We start from the raw sequence: 18,725 nt of genomic DNA on the forward strand, positions 1-18,725 counted from the left end.
ATATTCGAAATATTGAGCATTGACATTTGCTTCATCTTTGTTATAAAGTTGTCTTATTTTGAAATTGGATACACACAGTTTGGGTCTTTTCATACCTTCCATATATATTTTTTAACCTCATACCCTCCATATATATTTTTTAACCTAAATGTACTTACATACTTACCTTATTCCGTTCTTACCCTGCATTACAAAATGTCCAATCATTTGAATCTTGATTGTATTCCTTATTATAGTAACACTTTTGCTCCCAGCTTGAGTTGCATTGAGATGCAATTAGCAAACTCTTGTCATCACACTGACTGAAAATATTAATCATAAATCCAGACCCCTGGGCCTTGCTTTATTAACTTTTTATTTGTTTTAAACTTTTCTTTTTTATTATTATTTGTTTATTATTTATTATTATTTATGCCTACAGCACCAGGTCTTCCTAGGTGGTCTCCTGTCCAAGTACTAACCAGGCCCAACCCTAGATAAGCTCCTAAGATCAGACATCGGTCTTGTTCAAGGTGGCATGGCCATAGACCATGGACCATGGCTCCACTGGGGTGCGAACCCAGGGCCTCCTGCATGTAAAGCAGACATGCTAACTGCTACACTATGAAACCATATACTATAAATTTCCTTTTTAAAATACAGCCATTCACCTATTGCTGAAAATGTATTTTTTGCCAGCCAACAATGCTTCCTTTCTTTCATTTGTGCTTTCTTTCACTTAATGAATATTTACTGATTAGATATAAGGCTCTGAGCTAGGCACCGAAAAGAGGTGTGTGTGGTGTATACGTACCTAGTATATAGGTACTGTCTTGAAGCACAGGTTCATGCATATCAATGAATAGATTGAAAGAAATAACAAATGACAGATCTACTGGTGTATTTCCAGATTCAGGGAGTCAAGAAATGTCTGTGTATTCTGGGAGGCAGATATGTGGTATAAAATATGAAGACGTGGAGGTAGGTTGAGGAGAGAAGAATAGCACTTAGAGCCAGCTTACGACCAAACTCTTGCATCATCAGAAAGATTTCTCAGTTTATCCATAAAGTGAGAGTATATGTAACATACCATGTCTCCTTCAGTCCAACATAGTCCCATTTTCCTCCAGTAAGGGAATAAGTTCCTTTTCTTCAGTTGAGCACCAGGAAAACTAGTTGGCTTATGTGAAGAAGCCCTGTTGTACTAACTGCTAAAATCATCTCAGCATGGTAAGCTTTTTACACTTTGAGGGGTTCAGAGGAATTCTAACCGCCTAGAGTAGTAACAGCAAATGCATATTCACTCTATTCATCTTCTCTTCCTTCTGCTCTCATTCTCTTCCTACCACCTACTTCCTTTGCCCACCTTCCTACCTTCTCATATTGTATATTTGCATGAGTTTAAATGTATGTATGACACAACTCTGCTATATGTATGTTGACAACATGGATGGTACCTTCTGGCTTGGGCACAATGTGTGTGATGAATAGTAGGATGGGATATAGTTGCAGAAGTTCTTAGTGTCAGATGGTGCATTGCATGCCATACTTAAGGCTATTCTGTTGGAGAGTTTTGGTGTACTGGAGAGTTTTTAACTAATATGATCTAATTTGGGTTTCATAAAGATCTAGTTTCTAGCAGTTAGATAAGTAGAATAAGCTTATGGATGATAATAAGAGAGAAGAGCAAATCAAAGATAACTTTGGGTTTTCAAGTTTGGGTTATAGGTGATTTAGTAATAATGCTAGTTAATAAATTGAACTTGGTACTTAGCCAAAGCACTGAGCAAAGTGCTTCCCAGACTGTATCTTATTTATACCTCTCAGCATCCCAAGTTCACCCACTTGGTTAGAGCCCATACCTGTCTTATGTAAAAGCCATTTTTATGTATCTGTACCACAGGACTTCATTTGGGGGCAGTGGTAAGTTTGAAGAGCCAGTAAAATTGTTGGATAGAGCTGTTTAGCTGAGGCTGTAGGAAATACAGAACTCTAGAGAACAATGAAGGTCAGAGCTGACTGACTAGGGAGTCTTCTGCCTAGTGGTTTGTGATTGCTTTGAGAGGAAGAGCAGGAGAGAAGTTGGAGACAGAACTTGCAGGAATGTCTGTCTAGTAAGTGAATTAGGTAAAGGTCAAAAGAGCATGGAGAATATACTGTTACAGAAATAGAGAAAGGAGTCTTTTCTCACAAGCTTGAGTTTGCTGTAAAATTGTATCCATCCACATTTTTGCTTTGGTCCTCAAATCTTGTATCCTGCCAGCAAGGGAAATGGAATTGGTTTGTTCTGGCTTGTACCAATTCAAAGAAATGGTTCTCCTTGGCTATTCCTTCCCTCTGTGTTAAGTCATTTTCTTTATCTCCTGTTCACTCCAACATCCATAGCAGTGTGGCTTTCTGTCTTCAATATGCACATGTCATTTTTCTTGCCGAAGTCACCAGCAGCCAGCTATTCTAAACATATTAAGGCACAAATGTAAACTTTCTTTAAAATTCCCATTTGTACCTCAAATCCGAGGCCCACCTATCTTGCAGCCATTTCTCCCAATGCTGCCTTTAGATGTGTGCTTTAATTTTCTGTTTACTTTTACCACTCTATTTGGTATTTTAAACTGCCTTTAGTATTGTACCTTCTTTCTTTCTTCTCATCTGAATTATTTTTTAGTAAAGCATTAATTCAGCATACATTGAGCATATGAATTATAGGCTATTTTTTTTTTTAATATCAGCTAGATGTAAGAAGTGGAATGGAGAAAATGTACAAAGATAGTCTTCTTAACCTTCTCCCTGAATTATTTTTAGTTCTTAAATATTATAAATCTATTATGTGTGATTTTTAGATCTTCAGAGTTAAGTGATAAATCTACCCAATCGAAAAGAATGTAAGCAGAATTTACCTTGTGCCTTCTCATCCACTCACTGACTCACTTCTACCTAGTTCTTTTCATTCTTTCATATTTATTTAATATTTATTATGAACTGAGTTGGTACTCAGGTATTGTGCTAGGTGACAAAGGATCTAGTCACTTCTTTGGCACTTAAAATAAATGAGGAAATCGTCAAAACATTAAAATACATGATCTTTGCTCTGATGATGGAAAAATTGGTATTAAAATAAAAACAAGTGAGCACAAAGGAAGGCACTTCTGAGAGAGGAGAGCATTCAGGAAGGCTTCACAAAAGTAGTTCTACAATTCCACAGTCCCTTATTCTAAACCCCTTAGGTCAAATGTGTTTTGGTATTCAGAATTCTTTGGATTTAAGTGAGGTAATACAGTGCGTTCATAATATATACATATATATTACATTCCCAGCAGGGTCTATGGCAGTACCCTGGAGTCAAACACATTAATGTTTCTGCAGTGAAACAGTCACCCTGATGAGCTAAGTGAAAACTATAAAAAGTCCCAGGTCAAGTTTCAACACCAAATGAATTTATGAAAAATTTTGTGAGATTAAAACAGATTATGAACCTGTATTTATACTAAGTGATTTAATAATGGGAAATGAAGTTATCTCCTGTTGTCGCCTGCTTTCATCCCTTTTTATCATTTTGAGAATGAATTACCTGTAGTTAAACAAGTAAACACAACTTTTTTTCCCTTTGCACTTTCAAGTTCAGGTCTTTTAGACCCCCGCAATTCCATAATGTCCTTTAAGTCGTTTAGTAAATCTCTTTCAATTTTTACATCGTAGCTATTTTACTAAAATGCACTAATCTTCATACTGTACTTAACATTCTCCCAGATACCTCCTACATTAGCATGAGTCAAAGAATATTCTTATCTTGATTACTTCTTTCATAATGCAGTGAACTTGACTTGAAAAGTTCAGAGCCTAACTCCTTAGGAAAATTTTAGTGGAAACTCAGTGCATAATTTCTCTCTTGATTTCCTTTAACTGTTTAAATGAACAGAAACTTACACATACCCCATATGTTGCAAGCATATAGTTTCTCCTTCTTTAGACCAAACTTTTAAGTGTCTCTCGGAGTTAAGCCCTACTGGGTTAGCTGTTGAGTTTTCTGAACCACTAGCTATTTTTAAAGAAGAGCAGTGCCCACACAAAGAAATGAATCAAGGACGACTATAAGTATAAAGCTACTAATCTCTTCCTTTATTTTAATTCATTGAACTGTGACAGTTTTTCCATGTTATATCTTATTCTCCTTTAAAATATTTAAAATTTGCATATAACACATTGCTACATCCCCCCCTCAAACTTGTTTATAATTTTTCCTCCAACATTTTATTTTGAAATTTTTTGAATCCACAAAAGTTGAAAGAATAGTCAATGAATACCTATATAACCTTATCTGGAATCATCAGATAAAGTTTTTGCCATACTTAACCACCTCTATATACACGGACATGTGCACACATTTTTTTTTGGCTTAGTCATATGAAACACGACATGTCATCCCAGATACTTCAGTGTGCATCTCTTAAGAATAAGGATATTATCATATGACCACAGTACCATATACTATACATTAGAAATGTGAAATTTAACAGTAATCATCTAATACACAGTCTACATTTAAATTTCCCCCAACTATCCCAAAATGTCTTTTTTTTAGCTCTTACTCCGTACCCCACCACACCTAATCCAGATTGAATAAAGGTTCATATTGATTTCAGTATGTAGTATTGTATTTTCGGTCTTTCTTAAACCTATGAGGGTCTTTTTCATGATTTATTATGTTTTTTTCAAAGAAGGCATACTTTTGTGTTATACGGAGTTCCATATTCTAGATTTGTTTTCTCATAGTTTGATTTGGGTTATACATTTTTCAAAAGAAATAATGATGTTTACCTTTGGCAAACCCCTGTCCCATTCCAGTATAAATTATGTCATAGATATTTCCCGAGTGAATGAAGTTTTACCAAATAGTCATTTTAAAACTTCAAATTAAGGATGGGGAGATTATTGTTACTTTTTATCCGTCTGCATCATAGTATGCAGTGTTTATCCTTTGATTTTAATTTTAAGCTAGGTGATTGAGCGCTAAGAGAAACCCTCATTCTTTGCAAATTCATTATTCCAATTTTCAGATATTTGAGGTAGATTGCTTTGGCCTATATTTTCTCCCTGTATAGTGCCAAGGCTGTTTTTTACTTCATTTTCCTAAGACTTATACATTCATTATGTTTTAGCATTGAAGTAGTCCTTTTAATAGGACCCTTGAAAGAAATCAAATCATAATACAGCAAGTGAGTTCTGGATACTATTAGTACTGATTAGATTTCCCTGTAGATAACAGGCTTTCAGAATAAAGAGATCTTTTAGATGCAGTTGTATGGTTTAATCTCAAGAGTAGATAAGGCCAACTCCAATAAACATGGTATAAATTGTTATAATCCTTTTGGACTATTAGCACATTAATTTGATAGTATGTTTCTGATATATTGGAAATTCCAATTTCTTCATAGCTACTTTGTTAGTTCCACTTAAAGCACCATGATAATAAGTAGTTCAGTTCATTTTTAAAATGTCAAATACAGTATGCCAGAGAGCCTGTTTTTTTCTCAGAAAAATTCATTAGGAAGTCTTAGATTTAGGAGGAGCATATCAGATAGTAGTATGCTGAGGAGTAGACAATTAATTTTCTAAAATTTCAACAGTACCAAGTCCCCACAAACTTAATTTTTTGTCATACCATTTTGTCTTTCTTTCGGCCATCTTATAGTTTTTATATTTCAGTTTTTAAAAGTATCATCTTATATACACAATATTAATACTTTGTGTACTCTGTGCTCTTTGACTATGATTGCTGTGTTTCTATTATTTGCCTTTTTAATTTTTCTAACTCTTAGAGTCTGTGCTATTTAATATTCCAGTAAAATCGTACAGGCACAGCAGTATTATATAGTTATTTGGAGTCCATTCTGCCTTCACTTCTTAGTTTCTCTGTCTATTGACTGGGCAAATCTCTAAACCTTATTAGTCTCTATTTCTTTTTCTGAAAAATGAGGCTCATAATTGTATCTTTCTAATGAAAAATATTAGACATTGTTTTCAACTTTGTCATTTATGAAGTAGGTTTGCACTAGTGTTTACTTGTCTGATCATAAGAATCACTCAAGAGTCTGATTAAAATAGATTTCTAGGCTTTATTTCCTACAAGTAAATTTAAAGCTCTACGAGAAGAACCCTGGGAATCTCTTTCACAATGTCCTGGATGAATCCTGTGATCAGGCAAGTTCAGACACTTATAGACTAGATCTTTTTCAGAACTAACAATATTTTTGTTTTCCTTTTTTTTTTTTTCACGCGTATTATAGTTTGTTATCCTGTATACATACTATACACTTTATCACAAGCACAGAGGTGTTGAATATAATTTAAAGCAAACTTAAATATTAATTTCCTTTTCTCCCTGATTCTCATTTTTAAATGGATAAATGAGGTGGTGGTCTACAGTTCTGGTCATAGCCAGTTGGCCTAATAATTGAATAAGAGGGTATAGTTATGAAGAACAGTCCATAGTTAGCATAAATCCTAATGCTGTTGTCCTAGGGAGACTCCTAATACACTCTTTGGTTAAATATTCAATTATTGGTGACAACACTGAGCAAACAAAATGTAAAAATTCTAAAACTCTGCTTTCTCATGGTTAACATAAATTTGCTTTCATGCGTGTTTTTTTCCATCAGAGAGTTTAAAATTCTTAAGATATTCATTTTGTCATTGACTGAGACCTTGATTTTCAGCCATGGGGTTGATTTAAATGAAACTGTTAAATGTCATACATTTAGACATTCAACTGTTGTCCTAGGGAATGCGATTCTGGAGTAACAGGTGGCAAGGCAAGTGTGTTAGAGGGCTCATGTATTGGCTTACTCTCCCTGCATGTCTCTCTCAGTAAGAGGGGTTATACAAGGCAAGGCACCTCTTGGTATACTTTAATTTATACACCATCTACTACCTAATGGCTGGGATTTTTACTATAAGGCTTTAAAAGTTAACCCATGCTTCATCTGTCTCCACACTCATGTTTGGAAACTTTGGAAGTTTAGTCAAGTTTTTCCCAGAATGTTAGAGTAATCCCCAGTGTTGTCTTAACTTCAACATAATATAATATTACTATGGCTTCATTCCTTTATACTCTTGCCCCAGAAACCTCATACCAAGATTGAATCTTTCTAATATTTTATCTTGTAAGAATAGTTGTTTGTTTCCTAAGTAACCCCCATACTACCTTTACTTATAACATTCCTTCTGCCTGGAAGGTGTCTTCCTCTCACTTCTCCTTTCTGCTCACATGTAAATTGACAACTTTTTTATGTAGATTTCTGTTTTTCCTGCCTCCCCTCACCTGAAGATGAGTTCTCCCTCTCTTTAGTATCCATGGCATACTATGCCTGTTTATCTTTGCCTAGTGTATTGATTTATGCTCATTTGTCATCATTGTCTTCAGTTTTCTTATTCTGATAATTCAAGAATATTTTCATTTCTGTCCCATACATGAAGTCATTATCTAAAATTCTTTCTTTAGGATTCATTTTTGCAGATTAGTTTTTGGGCAGGTTAGATTCTGCTGTGTAACCTCAAATACACTAAGCCCTCAGTCAGCCTTTGCTTGGTTTTATTCTAAGCTAGAGCTGTCTTTAATATTCCCAGCCTTTTTGTGGTAGTCTTTTCACCCAAACAGCTAAAAACAGGGTTTGGTTGCTAAAACCACATGATCCTTAAAAGTCAAAGAATTATCTGCTTCTCTATCTCCTGAAGTCATTTCTGACCCTGTTCCTAAAATTCATTTATTAAAAACAGTATATCTTCTATATTTTTACACTTTTTGCTAGTGATTTATTATGTTGTTTTTAATAAATTGTATTCTTAATTGTTGTAAGGTAAAATTATTAAAACTTAGCAAAACTAAAATGAAGAGGAAATGACAACCCCTATTTTGTTTGACTTATTTGTTAGCTCTTCAGAATACTCAAATGTTATCTTCATATAAAATCAAATCTGGGATTAATCAAAACAGAACGGATTACTGTTAAGTCACATCTTGAATATTATCTCTGTGTCTTCCCTAGGATCCTTCCTCTAAATCACTTTATTTTCTATTTATTTTTCCCTACCCTTCAATTAAATGAGATCCTTTCTTTAGGACCTGTTCATTCTGTGTACTCCAGGACAGACTGTCTCTCTCAATTCTCCTTCTATTCCAATTGCTACCTTTTGAAAATGGGAAGAAACAATTTTAATGTTAAAAACAAGGAAGAAACCACAATTTGGTTATTCATGTCAGATTATATTAATAGAGCTGTTAGTTTTCTAAGATTCCAGTATCCAGTACCACATTGAATAAAAATTCTGGAGCCATGATTTCAGACACAGAATACTCATGGCTTAGTATTTACTAGCAACACTAGCTCTAACCCTTTATTATTTGCAGGAAAGTAGTATATTGTTTTATTCTGGATGAAACTAGCAAATCATAAATTATAAACTGCCAATGTAGTCAGTAGCATTGGAGGTGAAAGTTCATTCACTGAGTAAAAGAGTAGAATAATCCATAAAACCAAGTTTCTGTGTTTGAAGGGAGGGAGGGAAAAACTGCTGACTGAATCTAATCTTCAAAAGACAACAGGGAATGGGTAAGATGTGGAAGAGAGTGTAATATGAAGATAGCGAGGAAAAGTTTGAGATTTTCTGCTTTTACAAAACCCTAACCCAACTACTTAAAAAATAGCTTTATGACATCAGACAAATTTAGCCTCTCTGAACACTGGTTTCATTTGTAAGATGGAAATAATAGTGCCTCCTGCACAGGTTATTAAGAGGCCTAAGTGGCATAATATGTGTGAAGTACCGAGTAGCATGCCTCCCTCTTGTCTGGTCCTTATTATTTATTTATTTTTATTGTATTGTTTCATTAGTTAGTTTGTTTTTTTGTTTTCCCACATGGGAGCATAGTGGAATCTGCCAATCTTGCAGAGGTATCTTCAGAGTTATAGGCATTATTTTCCTATGAAAGGGACCTTATTATGAAGCCTGTTTGGAAAACTTGTTCAGTAAGATCAATGCCTTCAGAGGTGAATTGTATGGGACATGGGAAGGGAAAAGTGGGAGGACCAGGTACTGTTCAAAGGTCAATAGCATAAGTCTCAATTATAGTCTCTTTCTTTTTGCCATGCTCTAAATTTTTACTGCTATCTCACCTGGCACACCTTCACAAACACATGTGTGCTCACAAACACACGGGAGTGGGGGATGAGGATTGCTTTCTTAGCTTTGACTTACAGCCATAGTCTAAAGCATTATTTCTAAATAAGTTAAATGCACAAGACTTGCCAAAGCCAAACTGAGAAATTCTTTGAGTATGATACTTAGTGCATTTGCCTTACAACTATGAAGTTGATATCGTTTTATGTTTCTTAGGTAAGTTAACAAATTTTTCATATATTTTTAGTCAGCTTCTTTACCCTGCCTTAATTTACATGGATTCTGATAGGTAACAAACTTTAACTTAATAACTTATAAAATAGCAAGTAAATATAAATTTAAAGAAATTAAATGTGCTATTATTATACCTTAAATTTTAGTTTTTCAATAATCAGATATTTATTGAGCACCTACTATATGCCAGGCACTGTCGTAGGCAGTGAGTATAGACAGCATGAATAAAACAGACAAGACCTTTGCTTTCAAACAACACTCAGTTGCTAAACCCATTTCCTTTTCTTTAGGATATTTTCCATTGTCTTCGAATTTTAAAGCAAAAAGTGGCTTAAGAGATCATCTAGTCCAACCTCTTTGTTGAAATGGAGAACCTGAGCCACTATGATTCACAGGAGAGTGAAAGAATTTAGCAGACAGTTCCAAGTAATGACAGCAAACTATAGGAAAATCACAAATTGTGAGAATTTACTATATTGTTAGCATCATAAGTTTGAGTTTAGAAAATATATAGATTTTAAGAAGTTATCCATTATGTTAATATAAGTGAAAGATTCCACTATATTATCTTCAAATTAATGTACTGGAATTAAATGTCTTTTTTCCTTCTTTGACGCTGTCGTGAAACCAGTTTGGTATTGTGTAGTGACTAAATCCATAAATGATTTTCTACTAATAGACTCAAAAGTTTCAAAAGCAGCTGTATAGATGATGCTGTTTATGAGTGTCTAGCTAGTATTGATAGAAATAATGTGGCTTTCTGCCTTCCTAGAATCATAGCAGTTGAGATCTGGAATTTAGACCTGTTATTTTACGGATGAGGACATTGACTCCTAAAGAGGTTAATTCACTTGCCCAGATTAAGAGCCAAAATTAACGGTTTATATTTAAGCAAGGAATCAGGTTTTGTATAATGGATCATTATATTTTTATATTTAGGTAAAAATTGTTCTCAACTTTAAATGATCTAATATTATCATTATCAGACCTGCTGAGCATTAACCTTATTTTTTAAATCTGAGAATATCTGAGAAATTGACAAAAGAAAATGAAGTCACAGATATTAGAACTGAATCTCTTGGCATTATTTCTAATGCTATATATATCTTTTATGCTAAAAATATTCAAGAGTCAAAAAATAATGAAAATATTCAATATTCAGTTGCTGGTCACAAGTAATTTTTCCCCCCAAATAGGTATTGTCTTCTAAGAACTCTGAAGCAATGTCAGACATTGAGGGAAGCTCTTATAGCTGCAGGGAAAGAGATTATATGGCATGGGAGGACAAAAGAAGAACCAGCGCATTACTGTAGCATTTGTGAAGTAAGTAACTGTTCTTATCTACCATTGTTTTATAAAGCCTCTTACCTCTCCACTTTTGGCTTCTCTTTAGTTATTTTTTTAAATGTATTTATACTTTTACATAATGCATTTTACTGAAATTTACATTGTGTTCAATCTTGTTTTCTTGTTTCTTAGATATTAAAATTTAATCTAATGATACACTATTTTAGTAACTATGACATAACTCTAAAAGTAACTACTACAGTCATTTATCTGGTAGATATTTAACAAATAATAATTATCAATAAGTTTAGTCTTGGCATTTTAAACTGGGAACAGTCCAGAAGCAGGCAGATGCCAATAAACTAGATGTAGTTCAGTATAGCTCCAGGCAGATCAATGTTGGATCCTCTCTGGTGCAATTCACAATACATTGGTCAATCTATTCAGAAGACAAATTATAAACTAATGATAATATACATGAGATTTATAAATGCAAAGTTGGTCTTACTGTTATGATGACAGTGGATGGTGGAGGGGAGGGAGATGACCTAATTTTCCTTTCTAGACCTGGCATAAGAGTTCACAAAAATGTTAACATTTGAGTCCATTTTTAAGGATAAGTATGACTTCAGAGGGCTAAAAAAATGATGAGAATTGGAAGTAGAATGAATGTTATGAGCTGTAAGAACAATATGGGAAATAGAATGGCCTATTCATAAAAGGGTAATTAGTCTGATATGGCTGGAACACAGACTATGCAAATTATACTTAAAAGTCTAGATAGAAGAAATCAAGCAGAGCATCTTGAATGACTTTTAAGAGATTTGATATTTATTTTGAAATCATTGAAGCCATCAAAAGGTTTTGAGCAGGCAACCAACTTCACTATATGTTTCAAAGAGAGAAGTGATTGGAGATGATGGAAGTAGGAAGCCATTGCAGTGTTCTTAATTAAGAGTCGTTATCTTAAGGCCTGGACCAGAACTTGGCAATAGGAATATTAAAGAAGAAGAGGAATTCTAAAATATTTAGAAGGTAAAATCCACAAGACAACTCCTTAAATGGCAGAAGTGAGGGATATGTTGAAGAATGCTCACAAATTTTATAGATCAGATTATGATGTTCATGTCATCGCCTCTTGATACTAATGGAAAGCATAGTGAACTCAGAGTTTGATTGACATAACTGTTAAAAGAAGACATGAACTCGTGAATAAACTCAAGGATATGCTAAAGCCAGGGACATTAAATGAACCATTCTAAACGTTGAAATTTTTTAATTCTGACATTGACTTTTATTTGAAATGATTGAATCCATTGGCTATTTTAATGCTGTATAACCTGGCCAAAGTAAGTCATTGGGAGATCAGAGTCTAATTAGATGTTATACACCTCAGGAAGATGAATGTATAAGCTTTCCCGTATTTGAGAATGATTCCTATCCTGCAATGTTATTCCTTATTCTGCCTGAACTTTATCAACTCATCATCATTCTTTCTGTATAATATACAGGTATTTTTTTCTAAAATCATGCTACACTGCACTCCTGAGTATACTTTTTGTTTGTACTCAGATTCCTTAACATGAGGCTTATAGCTATACACTTACTGTCACTTACCTGTCAATTTCTTCATCTGTAAAACAGATCGTATTCACTCAAGTATTTTGAGGTTTGGCTAAGTGCTAAGCACTATGATATGCCACGGAAGTGAAAAGATATGTAAAGCAGTCTAGTCTTCATCTTTGAGGCGCTCAGTCTGTAGGAGAAGACAAATATCCATACTCAGTGTCCTATTATGAGTACTATCATAGAGAAGGAAAGGAAAATAATGATTACTTTCCTCTGATTGTATACTAACATTTAGGATTTAAAACAAAAAAGGTTGTCCTTTATTAAACTTCTGAATTAGGTTTTTGCCAGTGGTTGTTCTCCTCGGTATGCATTACTACCCTTGTCTTTGGGTTTGGTGCAAAATAAACCTGGTCTATTAAAGATTATCAAACACAGCTATATTTGTCTTGGTGCCTACTCTTAACCAAAGCACTATCCACAATTCCACGTAAAGTAGACTTCTTTGATTATATTGAAGCAGTATAATAAATAAATACTACTGTCACTATTGAATACTTTTTCTCTTGTATAAAATAGGTTGAGGTTTTTGATCTGCTTTTTGTCACCAATGAGAGCATTTCTCAAAAGACCTACATAGTGCATTGCCAAGATTGTGCACGAAAAACAAGTAGAAACCTGGAAAATTTTGTGGTGCTAGAACAGTACAAGATGGAGGACCTGATGCAAGTCTATGACCAATTTACATTAGTAAGTGAAATTAACATGTGAGTATGTAGTTAGCTTGATAGAGAAGCAGCAGTTTGTTCTGCCACTTGATAAATACGAGGTAATGAAATACTTAAATTTCCTTTGACTTGTTAGATATGGCATGAAGAAATATTCATATATCCCCCTCAAATCCACTTCCAAGTATTTATTCCTCTGAGGTTGTCATATTTCATTTTCACTTTTCTTCCTGGGTAAGACCAGCCTAAATAGTATCATAATTACATTTTAAAATTATTGTGTATTTTATGAACACTATCATATTCTTTGTGTTATTTGATCTTAGTTGATAAAATGTTTGTGTACAGGTTATTAGTGTCCACAAAATAAATCAGTAAATGTGCTTTTCAGTATACTTAGGCTTTTAGAGCTAGTGGTATTTATTTAAAATTTTGTCCTTGCCAGAAGTATTAACCTCTTGGGAATATTCGATGGAGCTTAATTTCCTGATATGTTATACATTCCTATGAAATACAGGTATTCTTATAAATTGCACACAGTTTTTAAAATTTTAAACAGCAAATGCTTAGGAGGAAGCATTTTACTCTAGCATATCACCTAGCTTCATGAATAGATACAGACATAATTCATGAATTGTTGATTTCCTCCAGTATGTTTATCTTACATATGTTATCAGAAACTGAAAATTAGCTCCTGATATTTTCTCTTGAATGGTCTTCATGATTGCTTGAAGAATAAGAAAGTTATCAGTAATTTGTTAAATAAAATGTATTATCTAGTTGAAATAGGTTCTGGAATCAATCACTAATGTAATTAATTATAATTGATTTGCTAAATTATTTCCCACAAGCCCATTTTTTTTGAAAAGCAGTCTAAACAAATGGTCAACTTAATAACATTCTTGATTTTTGACATTCTTGAGCTTTTGACCATTTGATAAAGAGGTACAGGAAAATGTGAGTAAACTGAGTAAGGCGATGGTCTCAGATTTTTAGGAAAATTGGTGAGGTGGGAGGCAGTAAGGGAGGTTGTACTTTGACATCGTGTAGCAGATGGTTGACTTTTTCTTGAACTGTTATTTCTTCCACCTTCATTAGCAGACTGTTTTTAACCTTGAGCTTGGGAACACTATTAACAATTTGTATACCAAAGTAACATGCTATACTTTTATTTTCAGGCTCCTCCATTACCATCCTCATCTTGATATTGTTCCGTGGACATTAAATGAGACCTTTTCTGCTATTCAGGAAGTAACCCCAGTTCTGCACCACTGTTTTTTGTAGCTATCTCGTAAGGCTGCTGGCTGAAAACTGTGTCTATGCAACCTTCCAAGTGCGGAGTGTCAACCAGCTGGACAGGGGAGAGCACTGCTCTTACTCCAGGACTCTCATAAAGCTGATCAGCTGTACTTCAGAAAAAATAATAATTTCCATGTTTTGTATATATCTGACAAAACTGGCAACATCATACAGACTACTGACTTGAAAACAACCTCTTTTATATTTCTCTATTTCTGGGCTGATGAATTGGTTTTCATCTACCTTTCCCCCTTCAGAATTTCCCTTGGAAAAAAATACTAGCCTAACTGGTCATTTCTTTGTAAGGTGTAGTTAGCAATTTTAAGGCTTTCTTTGATCAACTTTTTTTTAATGTGAAAAGTTAGGTAAGGAACTTTTTTACTGCTTTTATGTTTTTCTGTCTTGTTTTGAAACCATGACGGTTATTACACTTTTGGTTCCTAAATAAAATGTTTAAAAAATTAACAGCCAAGTCACAAAGATAATGGATTGCACATAGACTAAGGAATAAACTTCAGATTTGTGATTTTTGTTTCTAATCTTGATGTAAATTTACACTATTTATAAATACATATTTATTGCTTGAAAATATTTGTGAATGGAATGCTGTTATTTTTTCCAGATTTACCTGCCATTGAAATTTTAAGGAGTTCTGTAATTTCAAACACTACTCCTATTACATTTTCTATGTGTAAATAAAACTGCTTAGCATTGTACAGAAACTTTTATTAAAATTGTTTAATGTTTAAAGAGTTTTCTATTGTTTGAGTTTTAAAAAGACTTTATGTACAGTGCCCAGTTTTTGTTCATTTTTCAAATCTGATTATATATATTTTATATATACTTATGTATGTATATATAACATATATAGAAATCTGGATATATATGTATAAAGATTTAGAACTTAAAATTTTCTCGTTTAAAGTTTCACATCTATGGTAGAATTTTGAGGTGTCTACTGTAAAGTATTGCTTACAAAATTATGATTATTTTTAAAGAAATATATATGGTATGTATCTTCAAGACCTGAAATGTCAGACTGGTTTATTGTTAAGTTGCAATTACTGCAATGACAGACCAATAAACATTTACTGCCAAAATGTAGTATAATAATAGAGAACAAATAGTGATTGAACTTAAATTTTAAAGGGAATGTTATATGGGCTTGACAAATCCTGTACATCACTTAGTAGCGTTTTATATGGACAAAAGATCCAGATGAAGGACTATTTTAGAATGCAAATAAATTAAGAGACACTTTTTAATGATAGGCAACGAAATTTCACGCTTTCCTGCTTGCGTGACATGATGGAGATTGGCTAGTCTGCAAATTCCATATCTTTAGTAAAATATAGCAAGCTATAGTAGCATTAACAAGTCACTTCTAATTAACAATAGTATTTCATTTTAAAATGTACCTTAGCATTTGGCACAAATTTTCAATATATTATGCTATTCTTTCTAAAATTTTTCCAGGAAACTTTAGTGAAGAAGCATAGAGACTGCTATAAAGAAGTTGTATGTATGTATGACTAAAAAAAATTTATACTCCTCTCTGATGAAATACTGTGCTGGTTGCATTAATCAAGTACTTTTTTTCCTGTAGTTTTAGAATGTGTTGTCCTCCTAGAAATAGTTTGAAGGCTTGGAAGTGAAAGCATGGGGATAGTTTATTCAGCGAGTTAATAATATGGTGAATATTAAACATCTGCTAGCAGCAGTCATTTTTTATTTATAATTTCAGAGGGAAATAATTACAAATCTCTTTTGGTTAAGGAGCAAGAGTGCTTGTTTTAAGTGTTGCTCAGGATGTTTGACCATTAATATTTTTAAATGAACTCAAGACAAACTTTTTTTTTTTTTTTTTGCAAATTTAAATTGCAAGCAAACTATCCAGAAACAAAGTTCATAATATAGAATTTGAAAGCTATGCCTAAATGTTTCTTAACTAATTCTAGTTTATCTTACTGACACAGTGTCTTATTTTCTATGGTTTTGTTAAAATAGTTTATTAACCAGGATTAATGTAAGTTTGGGGACACTTAGGAATAATTTATTGGTGTTTCACCAAAACAAATTTGGAAATTATATGACAAAATAATGCTTGTTCAACTTAGTCTTTGAATGGATAGAGAGGATAGGAGATAGAAATCAAAACACCCAGACATTACTCTGGAGTGTAACTAGATTAATAAAATTTTCTGTAAGCTTTTTCATCAATTTAACATGTTTTATAATTTACATTTTTCAGGTTTCAAAAGAAATAGAAATTTTTTTTCTATTTACAGCTTATACAGGTAAATTCCATTAAAGCAGACTCAATCCAGTTTTCTTAATAAACTTTCATTGTAACACACACATTGTTTAGGGAAAGAAGCTAATTACATACTGTATGAAAAAGCAGATGTGTTGATCCAGAAAGAACTAAATCATTTTTTTTCTTGTCACCAGTTAAATAGGAAATCCTATACCATCAGTATTACAGTTCAACTTGGTTAACCTATTTTAAGTGAAATCAATGAAAAAAAAATTGGCTTCTGCATTTTAAAATAAAATATTAAGTCGCTTTTCCAAAGTAGTAAATTGACAGGAGCTTCAAGATACTAGTAATTGGTCAACTGAAATTTAAAATCACACAGTAATATGGCTTTAAATGAAGTGTCTGCTCAGAACCTAGTTATTAAATCTTTAAATTGTCATCATCATGTGTATTTTCATTTAGTCAGTATATTTAACACCTTGTAAACAAATATGAATAAGATGTGATCCCTGCCCTCTACCGTTCAGATACACATTTAACATGGATGAGGTTTCATGTAATAGACAAAACCTAAAAGAAGTAATAAGAAAGGTGAGTAACAGTATTGGGGCTTGCATTTCAGCAGGATTCACATCAATATCACACCTTCCAGAGCAAGAGGATTTGAGAAGTTTAAGGGTTGGGAGGAGCATTAAAAGACAACTGGAGAGGTAGGAGGGCCTGGATGCTGGAAAGCCACCTGGGGTGAGAGATGTTTACACTTTACCCTGTAGTTGATAGGGAGCCATTCAGAGGATTTAAGCAACAAAACAGCATTGAATTTGCAGTGGTCTTCCTGCCTGCTTTAACATCCAACAATCTGATGAATTGCTGCCAAAGGGATATTTCTCAAGCACATTCAAGGGAGAGATGATTTGGGCTTGAACTTTGGATTTTGTGAGTATGGATATAAGACCACATATTTGGAAGACAAAAGGTATAGTCCACAGAACCCATTAGATGTCTTCAGGTGGATGGGAGTGCTTCTAACCAGAAATGGAAATGCAGAAGGAAATAAATTTGCTTTAGGACACACCTGAGTAGTTGAAATTAGGAGAGGCCTGGACTGGAATGATGCATCTGCCTGTCCATTGTGTTTAGAGCCAGAGAAAAATCATACAAGAGCTGTGTGGTGAGGAGTAGACCAAATACCCACTACAGAATATCATATAAGAGGAGATTGCAATGGGAATAGGGAGCACAGCAGAGGGAATTATAGTTAGCATTAAAAGGATGGTTAGTGGGGAGGGCTAGGGGAGTGGAGGGAGCAATTGGGATCGTTTTATAAACTAAATAGATGTCTAACAAATGTACTGTATACTTAAAAAAAAAAAAAAGTTACAAAGAAGAAAACTAAAACCAGTCAGGATGTTAGATAAGACTAGAGCTTTTGGGGAGGGAAAGTAGTAAAGGGATTCTTTTGCCTTGGCACAAGATGTTACAGTTTGCCAGGGAGCAACAACCTGAGTGTCATGGATGGGAAAAGGTACTGAATTGGAGAGGAAGGTGAGAGTCAGTTTGATTTTTTTTTTCAGCAGGAATCCTGGGTATGAAATTGGTGAATAGCAAACATCACAGTTTTAAACATTTTATATCATTATCTTAAGAGTGCTTATACACAGTAATAGTTACACCCTGAAGAAACCCATGTGGTGTTTTTGTAAGGAAAATGTGCTTTAATTAACAGGGAGTTGCAGAAGGTATTTTTTTTTTTTTAGTGTAGCCCAAAGATACCTACCATTACTGCATATTTGTGCAAAGAACAGTTCTAAGTACTTTATATAATATATTCTTGTTAGTCTTCACAAAGACATTTTGAGTTAAGTACTATTTTATCCCCATCTTACAGATAAGTAAATTAAGCCAAAGAGAGATCATGTAACTTGAAGGTTTGTGGTTATGTTTTGAAGCCAAGATTCTAACTGGGGATCTGAGTCCTGAGCAAGTGTTATTCTACCTTCCCTCTGCAGAGAAATAGGAATTGCTGAATGCTTACTCTAGTCACATTTGAAAGAACCTTATTTTGAATATCTCTTTAACAAGAGAAAGATGTCTTTAAAATTGAAAACCAGTTTATCCGTAGGAGGTAAACACAGCATAAATATATATATGCCTTACTGTTAAAAATAAATTTAAAAATTGAGAACCTATAATTA

General features: G+C 33.6%; 1 protein-coding gene across 13 annotated transcripts in view; it reads left to right on the plus strand.

The window, feature by feature from the left end:
• KDM6A (lysine demethylase 6A) overlaps window positions 1-15,374 on the plus strand; it is a 193,514-nt gene extending 178,140 nt beyond the window's left edge. For 10 of the 13 annotated variants that reach the window (XM_016166653.2, XM_016166655.2, XM_016166660.2 and 7 more), the window contains 3 exons: window positions 10,584-10,710; window positions 12,823-12,993; window positions 14,150-15,024. In XM_016166653.2, coding sequence (XP_016022139.1) covers window positions 10,584-10,710; window positions 12,823-12,993; window positions 14,150-14,176 — 325 coding nt within the window. In that variant the 3' untranslated portion in view covers window positions 14,177-15,024. Of the gene's footprint in view, window positions 1-10,583; window positions 10,711-12,822; window positions 12,994-14,149 lie in introns of all 13 variants that reach the window. The other 3 variants (XM_016166654.2, XM_016166661.2, XM_016166659.2) reach the window with 1 other exon arrangement.
• Window positions 15,375-18,725: the final 3,351 nt, after the last annotated feature.

This window comes from Rousettus aegyptiacus, unplaced genomic scaffold, assembly GCF_014176215.1.
Source record: "Rousettus aegyptiacus isolate mRouAeg1 unplaced genomic scaffold, mRouAeg1.p scaffold_m13_p_9, whole genome shotgun sequence".
Taxonomy (NCBI): Eukaryota; Metazoa; Chordata; class Mammalia; order Chiroptera; family Pteropodidae; genus Rousettus; species Rousettus aegyptiacus.